Source organism: Arvicanthis niloticus, chromosome 22 (genome assembly GCF_011762505.2).
Source record: "Arvicanthis niloticus isolate mArvNil1 chromosome 22, mArvNil1.pat.X, whole genome shotgun sequence".
NCBI lineage: Eukaryota > Metazoa > Chordata > Mammalia > Rodentia > Muridae > Arvicanthis > Arvicanthis niloticus.
This window is the reverse complement of record NC_133429.1, coordinates 51,621,986-51,631,356: the sequence shown is the minus strand read 5'-3', so window position 1 is coordinate 51,631,356 and position 9,371 is coordinate 51,621,986. Positions and strand designations below refer to the sequence as shown.

At 30.3% G+C, this 9,371-nt stretch overlaps 1 protein-coding gene across 1 annotated transcript; it reads right to left on the bottom strand.

The window, feature by feature from the left end:
- Window positions 1-339: 339 nt before the first annotated feature.
- LOC143436447 (olfactory receptor 6C4-like) lies at window positions 340-8,791 on the bottom strand. The gene is made up of 3 exons (XM_076920830.1): window positions 8,592-8,791; window positions 8,223-8,321; window positions 340-4,201 (listed from the first exon to the last, which is right to left on the bottom strand). Exon 3 carries the CDS (start codon window positions 4,196-4,198, stop codon window positions 3,257-3,259), a length of 942 nt encoding a protein of 313 aa, XP_076776945.1. The 5' UTR covers window positions 4,199-4,201; window positions 8,223-8,321; window positions 8,592-8,791; the 3' UTR covers window positions 340-3,256.
- Window positions 8,792-9,371: the final 580 nt, after the last annotated feature.

Below are 9,371 nucleotides of genomic sequence, written 5' to 3'. Positions count from 1 at the left end.
ATGGCATCCTAACGTCTATCCGTAGATAATAGATCAGATGTAACAGGTAGGAATTCATGGCTGCCATTCCCACTGGTGACTACATATTTAAAATTAAATATTTAAATTAATAATAACACTCCAAGTTTCATATTAGAACACAAGGTCTCCATTCACAGCCAAGTAAAATTTTCTTCAGTTTCTTTTAGGTTCATGTTTTAAAATTACAAATTGGAAATATATGCTATTCAGACTTCTTTTTTTATTGGTTATTTTATTTATTTACATTTCAAATGTTATCCCCCTTCCCAGCTTCCTCTCCACAAAACCCCATCCTCTCCCCCATTCCCCTGCCTTTATGAGGGTGTTTCTCCCACCCACTCCTGCCTCAGTGCCCTAGCATTCCCTTATCTGGGGTCACTGAGCCTCCACAAGACTGAGGGTCTCCCTTCCTAGTGACGCCTGATAAGGCAATTCATTCAGAAGACTTCTATCATAACTTTAAGTAAAATTTTATGTATGTAAAATGATTAAATGGATATTTTTAGAATATTATTTATGTAGATATATTGCTACCTTTAAGCATATATTTCTAAAAAGATAAAGTATAAAAGACAATATTTCATGAATTGTCAGTGAAAATGAGCAGGCATTTGTTCCTACAATCATCAGCCATAAATCTTGCCAACAAAGACTCCACCAATGGTGATTATTACTCCTTTTATGTCCATTTCAATTTCTTATATGATATATTAATTTAAAAATCAATTCTTGGCTTTGGGTATATTATATGAGATTTGAATATTATCCTTTTGCCTTCTATAGTTATTCCCTCAGTAATTTCATTATATTTCTCTTTCAATTTATCAGTATAAATTATATCCAAAATTATTTTATTTTGAACATATACATATTGCTTTCCAGCTAAATAATTTTGTCCTGGATACTTTTAATTTAAAATTATTTTCTTATTATAAGACTGAACTTTCTCATTAAATTAATTGTATACCTTCACATATGTTCTGTAATCCTTCTTCAGGATAGTTCCAAAAAGGGCAAACATGCCCTTAGAAGAGTCTAGTACATCACACATCCTGTCACATTAACTTATTTTTTTTCCCTCAGTGTCTTTGAAACTGAAACATTTTTTCTCAGCCATTATATGTGGTTGATTTCTAAAATCAATGCACAAAGTTTTTCTGGTCTAGGTTTGGAAATTTTACTTTTCCCAGTTAAGTTTTCCCGTATTAAAGTGTTGCTTCAATGGTTAAATGATGGTTAAGTTTCCTTATATTATATAACTCTTTATGAAAGTAATTAAAATATAAATAGAATGTTTTAAAACTTATGGGCAAATTTGTGTTTCATTTACAATGATAACAATAGTTAATAACAAACTAAGTTTAAAAAAAAAAAAACAGTAAAATCCAGGAAATAACAATTGACCTCAAGCTGTACTACAAAGTAATACTGATAAAAACCACATGGTATTGGTACAGAGACAGACATGTTGATCAATAGAATGCGATTAAAGACCCAAAAACAAACCCATACACCTTTGGAAATTTGATCTTTGACAAAGAAGCCAAAACCATAATAGTGGAAAAAAGAAAACATCTTCAAGAAATGGTGCTGGTCAAACTAGTGGTCTGTATGTTGGAGATTCTCACATCTCCCAGATCTCTGGGTATATATTTAAAGGATAGAAATAGAAATATTTATGAACTATTATTAAACTATCTAGCATCCGTACTGTAAACCTGTTCCACTATTTATTAAATATTATTATAGAGAAAAGATGTTTATTAATAATAGCTTTTACTTATGATAAAGTCCTCTCACTTATAGAAAATTAAAACCACGAGTTAACAACTACTATCATTTCATTTCACAGTTTCTTAGATGTGAATTAAACAATGGTCAGGATAAAAAAACATTCAAAAAGTTGATGGAAGTCATATTTCTAGCTGCTTTTTAAATAATTCCTCCACCTTTTTGGTGTATTATCTCAAGGTGCATAATCTGCTTATAAACCATTATTTCGCATTTTCTACCAGTATTGACAAAATCATGTGATTTTTCTCTTTTCTAGATCGTCCTTAACTCAAATACCAATCATGTTCAAGTACTAATAAAGTGGCTTTTGTACAAAAACTCAATTTAAATCTGAATTTTAGTATAGGAAATAAAGCCAACAATATGTCATTTAAGCTCTTGTTAACAACCGAAATTTATTAATATGTGAATTTAATTCTTACAGGTATAGATACATTCAGAATTCTATAGTAATGTATAAGATTTTTTAACTCATTAAAATAACAAATCATTAAAAATCATAGTCTCAATCCTAACTTTAATTCAGGCATTTCCTTTAAAAGTGAGAAAGATGGTTCAGTATTTAAGAGAACTGTCTGATTTTACAGAGGGCTGATGTTCAGTTTCCAGCATCCACATGATATCTCACAAACCATCTCTTATTCCAGTTCTAGGGAATCTGATGTCCTCTTCTGGCCTCAGTTTGTACCAAGTATACATAATCCACACTAGATAAAGCTTGGTTCAACATGACTCAGTAACCAGTGTTGGCATAAGGTGTTGGCTTAATCTTTAAAAGTCTTACCACAAATTATACATTTTAGCCATATTTAGACAAACCACAATTTGGAAAAGTAGTTTACTCATGATAATTAACTCAATTCCATATACACAAAAAAGTTTAAGACATGACTACATTGAAACTTTTTTTTTAAAGTACAATTGAAATCTTACATAAGGAGAGATATTATAGGTTATTTGAGGAAATAGGCTCAAGATAAACAAACTTATGATATAGATCTGGGAGAGGATAAGACTATATATTGACTGAGATAAACAAACTTAAAATCAAGGCCTGGAGGAGCCAGCATGTCCTGGCCACACAGACAGGTCACCAGGCTATTAATCACATTGGTTCCCAGTGTCCATACAAAGGATATACATATATCCCTTTGAAGAGACAAACATGTATGTTTAATGTTCCTAGTTTTCCTACTGTTTGTGTATACACAAAGACCTATATACTGTCTATATATATGCACAGAAAAGCATCCATGTCCATAAAATAATAATAATTTAAATTTTAACTGAGATCTAACTAAAAACAAAAGAGGTTACACAGGAAAACACATACCATCTTGATAGAAGAAAAAATGGTTTAATTTAATAAATGAGTGATATAGGTATGTGCCATTGTAATGTTCTAAACCTTTATTACTTTAGTACTGAGTCTCAAAGAGTTTTACTTTTTAAAGAAACTTATAATCTTGCTTAGCACATCTTTGAAGGCTATTTTCACTTGCTTGTTTCTAAGAGTGTAGATGAATGGGTTTAACACAGGTGCAACAGAGGTATTTAAAACAGCTACTCTCTTATTAAAATTTGCTGCATCTTTAAAAGAAGGGTTTATATACATGAAAATACAGCTTCCATAGGAAAGTGAGACCACTATCATGTGAGAGGAACATGTAGAAAAAGCTTTTTTTCTCTGTTGAGCAGAGGGGATCCTCAAAATGGTCTTGATGATGTGTGTGTAGGAGAGAATCACTAGCAGCAAGGTGAAGATGAGGGTCACAGTAGCCAGGAGGAACTGGATCACTTCTATGAAGTGTGTGTCTGAACATGATAAATGCAGCAATATAGTGTAGTCACAGCAATAATGATTGATGATGTTGGATGCACAGAAAGGCAACTGAAGAGTCATTGCATGTGGCACAGCAACAACTATAAAACCAGATAACCAGGAACTTAAAACTAGTTGGAGGCAAAGTCTCCTGCTCATGACAGTTGTGTAATGCAGGGGTCTGCAAATGGCGACATAGCGGTCATAGGACATCACTGCTAAGAGGTAAAATTCGGTTGCTCCCAGAAGGATTGCAAAAAAATACTGTGTGAAGCAACCAGCAAAGGAAATAGTCTTGTCTCCAGTTCCAATATTGATTAGCATTTTGGGAACAAAGACAGAGGTAAAAGATATCTCCAAAAATGCAAAATTTCGGAGGAAGAAATACATAGGCGTCTGGAGGCGATAATCCAGCAGAGTCAAGAGAATGATGGTTGAGTTTCCAATAACACTTAAGATATAAGTTAAGAGCAGAAAGATAAAAAGCACAGCTTGAAGGTTGACATCATTTGTCAATCCAAGAAGAATGAACATTGTCACTGATGAGTGGTTTGCCATCATTAACTTCAGGCAAGTCAAAATAGAGAATAACAATAACAAAAGGTTGAAGTGAAATTTAATTTGGTTTCAATATAAAATCAGAATCCACAACTAAAAATAATTGTTTTAAACTTTGAATCTTTTTCTATAGCTTTTGTTTTGAAAGTTAATTACAGTAGAACAATAAAAGCCCTTGATTACTAATTTGTCTCCATACCTGGAGATTGGGTGATATTTCATTTAAATTATATCAGCATATATTTTCTAACTGGCTGATGATTCCTTATTTTCTGTTCTCTTTTTATTCTCTGGAGTGATTCACACCTGTCATGTTTTCATAGATTTGTAAAGAAATATGCATGTATGTATGTGACATAATAGTAGAAGGGGAAAATGAAAGTGACTCAGAGAGGCAAAGGAGTATAAATGTAGTTAAATATATACTACAGTTGAATGAAAATGCTGTTACTGAAGTCATAATCTTATACAATGAATACATACTGATGAAGTTGTAGAAAAAAGTTGCTTACTTTAAAGTTAGCATTTCATTCTATTTGTTAGTCAACAGATAAATATAATCCAAAACATGAATTATCATATCAAAACTGAACTTCTTGTATTTAGGAACATATATTTATATACAAATATGCATATATTTGTGTATATATATGTACATATATGCAATAACAATTATATATATAACAATATGCAATAACATATATGTCATATATATGCAACATATATACATATATGCAATAACATATATATATATATATATATATATATATATATATATATATATATATGCAATAACATTAGTGAAAAAAAGAGGCCATGAATTTGAAATAGGAAGGAAAAAAGTATATGTGAGCATCTGGAGAGAGAAAGGGAAGGAGAAAAAAGTTTAATTACATCAAAATCTCAAAAATAATTTAACAAAACCTGAGCTTGGCTGTTACCATCTCTTTCTTAATTTGTACTTTATGTTTATTGTTTTTTTTATTATTTTAAATATTATTATGTGCCTACTGAAGCTCAAATATTTTGAGCTTACTCCATTTAAAAGACAAAACAACAGCTTCTACTACATATTTACTTATTTAATTTTGTATCATGGGAATGGAATATGTGTCATGGTGCAAGTGGGGAGATCAGACTACGACACAAACTTGTGGGTGTTGGTTCTATCATTCCACTTTGTGGGTCCTGAGGATGAAACTCATTGTCAGGTTTAGTAGTATTACTTGTCCAATTTGATTTCATTTCTTAATAGAGTTCAGAATTCATATCAGCCACTCTTCCTGTGTTACAATAAGGCTGTGTTATGTTAAGAACTTAGTGAATGCCCTTAACATCTAATATGGGCATATTGATCAGCCAGTGTTTTATGTTTACTGAAAATCCTGCCCTATAAGTTCCTATAATGCCACTTCAAGTTTAGCAATACATACATTGTTTTCTAACAAACCATAAAGAATAATGTTTTTTATTTAAATTTCATTTAGTACATGTCATAGATCATGAAGAAAAATTATTTTCTAGTTATTTCAAAATATATACTTAATTCTTTAAAACTAAGTAAATTATAACAGGACCTAGTTGTAATCCCCGTTCCTCTCTTATGAAAGGTGGAAAATTATATAGATACTGTCAAATTTTTCATGCAAAATATATTTTTAACTTATTTTTAAATTTGTAACACTATTTTTGTTAAAATTAATAAGACTTATATTTAAATAATCAACTCCATTTAAGTAATGCAATTCTTCATAATTATAAAGTATTTTCTATCAACAAATGTGAGGACATATTTAGAAAATATGCTTTTCCTATGCAAGAAATTTTAAAAGTTCTTCTAATGTTACCATTTTTCACCAAAGGCTAATATATTATTTTATGTAGCATATAAATTATTAATAGTCACAAACATTGTGTTTATGAAGGTAGAAATTTGAAAATTATTTTGTATGAATAAAGCAAAGACAAGTTTTTCCAAGTCAGGAAAACATACTATGTAATTGAATTGTATCAGTAAAATTTCAGTGTTTTGAATATTATAAAATGGGTAGTTTAAACTTTTTGAAAAATATTTTTTGCGAAATTTTATGTTGTTATAAAAATCAAATAAACTACTTTTTAATTAATTTTAAAATTTTGGGTGATTTCATACGTGACAACTATATTCACTTTAATGGCTAAATATGCTTTATAGATCTACACTGTTGGCTTAAAATGCTGTTATAAAAATAATCTCAAGTTCGGTGTCAAGATAATAAACTTATCTGCTAATTCAAATTATTAATAACCACATTTGACTATATTAGCTTCTATATTTTGTTTGTACATGAATATGAATTTAGAGCGTTAAAATTATGTACAAATTTCACACAAAGCTTTATAGTCATATAAATATTAATTGTAAAATAGTTTATTAAATGATACCATATTGCCAAACTTGATATTTTACTTTTAATCAATCAGTAATGATATTTTTTCCATGAAAATTATTACAGTGTCATATATACCTGAAAGACATCAGCTTTTATTTTCTAATTTGATAATATAATTATTAGTTAGAACTAAAATTTCTAAGTTAAGAGGTAATTAATCAGTGCTGGAGAGATGTCTTAGTGGGTAGGCGTGTGTATTGCTGAACTTGACAATCTGAGTCTGATCTCTGACACACATGGTGGACTGAGAGAACTGATTTCAAGTTACCCAACCTCCATGCATATGCTATGGCATTCATGCTTCCTAACAACCTCCACACAAAACAAATAAGTAAAATTGTATGAAAAGATGACTATTCAGAAAATTATATTTACTAAAGAATAGTTGTAAAAGAAAGTTTCTGTTATTTGATTATTTTTGACAGAACAGAACTTTTGAAATTATTTTTTTCTTGAATTTAAATTTTTTTCTTTATTTTTGAGATATATAACACAATCATATAATGTTTCCTTCCCGAAGCCTTCCATAACCCTTGCTTACTCTTTTTAAAATACACGATCTCTTTTTCATTAGTTATTGTTATATGCATATATTCCTAAATATAGCATGCACAATCAGAATAATGTTACATAAGTCTATGTTTTCAGTTTCATAAGTATAAATAATACATTTTTACTATTTCTTTGCTATTCTCTTATCTCTCTCTCTCCTATTCCTATCAACCTTCCTCCCCTTAGCTCTACTAGTCACTTTCTCAAATTAATGGCTTTGCTTTCATTTTGTGAACAATTTAATTTAACCAGGGTCATCTGTGTAATTACGGGATTGGAACTGTCCATTGAAGTCTTGTGAGATTCTCAGTATGTTCACTGTTGAAGTCATCAATTTTCCCTCTTCCAGAAACTATCAATTTCAACTGGTTTAGCAGAGAGGGGTATAGCCTCCTGAAATTTATTCAAGTGTCTGACTGTTGATGGGGATTATTCATTGGTAGACTCAGTGCAGGCATGCATGGCTACTATAAGTTTCTGTTTGTAATGGGATTCTTGGGTGCACTGAATGAAAGATTAATACGAGAGCAAATCAGTTTTTTTTTGTTGTTGTTGTTGTTGTTGATCTTTTAAATGATCTTGTTGTGTAACTCTGGCTACTTTTCAATTTGTGGCAATCCTCCTGCCTCTGCCTCCTGAGTGCCAAGATTACAGATGTGTACCATTAGACAAATAATTTATATTAATACATGATATTATCTATTAGATTAAGCAGTAATTTATATTTCTACAGGAAAAATGTATTTCAAATATTTACTAAGATAAAATCTTTTATAATAACCAGTGGTTAGTATATGGTTATCTGTAGTGATATATAGTGATAGTTGTGTAAGGTTACATATAATTATATATGTAACCAAATAATAAAGCTTGGTACAAAAAATTTTGGTACAAGAAATAATTGCCTTTTAGAAAGTCATAAGATGATGTTTTATATGTAGCTAAGAGGCCAAGAAGAAATATTTTCTAAACATTTCCAAAAGAATGTCAGAATTCTCTTCTGACAAAGAAAAATTACCTCCATAATAAATTATATCACTTACGCATTTGACTCTGTTTCTTCACATGGCAGAATACAAAGGCTTAAAAATCATTTGATAAGACATGAAGAGAACTGGTTCCAGATTCCATAAGGAGAAACACTAATAAAATATAATTTTTGGGAAAGAAGAGTGACATAGCAAAATAGATAATTTGACCTATTTTACAAATGTAAGCTCTAATTGTTTGTCATTTAAACTTTCCTACATTTGACAATGTTTTTCAAGTAATATTTTATCTATTTGTACCTGTCAATAAAAACGCATAAAACAAATGTATGTGAAACTATGCCATTAAAGAGGAACAGTAGCTGACCCATAAAGACAAAAAAAATCTCTAAGTAAGTTTCGCCGTCACCAATGCCCTCCTACCTCAGGCAGAGCCACTTCTATCTTTGGTCCAAATTAGATCCTTTTGTAGCTGAATTAGAGAATAAAAAGGTTGAGGACCATTGGGAAATGATCCCTGGGCCTTCAGAAAGAAAAAAATTACAAGCAGGCTATTTATGAAAAGGTGAGTTAAAAAGAATATAAATTTATATGTACATTTGCTGTGTAAACCACCACCATCAACAAAATTATATACTCTTCCTATTTCTCTAAAAATTAATTTTTTAATTTACTTCCAGGTTTATCAATCCATATATGAGCACTGCTAAAGTATAAACTTTCCTGATTGTCATTAATGCAGCAAGGTAAAGAACTGTTCAGTGTTAGGAGAAGGCATTTTAAATAATTTGAGGAAAAGTTTCCATCTCATAATGAGCTATTTACTCATTGTAGGAATTGCCTTCTTCAGCACATGTTCTTTCCATCAATAAACTTTCAAATCAGTAAACTCTACTTCCATTTACTTCTTCATGCTGTTTCATGGTTATTTACAGAGTCAGAGAGAAAAAATACTCTGGGATATCTTTTAGTACCAAAAGTAAATAATGGAAGTAATTTGAAAGACAGAGTTGTTCAAAATAATGACAACAAAGCCCCACAGACCATTTGAGCAACAAATTATACACAATCATAATATCAAATTTTACGCACTACAATTAAATTAACATTCTTACACTGACTCCTATCAATTACCTAAAATGTAATAGAGCAAAGATAAATTCTTCTAGTGAAATTTCAATTAATGAATTGGAAACAAAAAAT

What these genes read in the sequence shown, in the direction of transcription:
- LOC143436447 (XM_076920830.1), bottom strand. Translation starts at nt 4,198, where the DNA reads ATGATGGCAAACCACTCATCAGTGACAATGTTCATTCTTCTTGGATTG.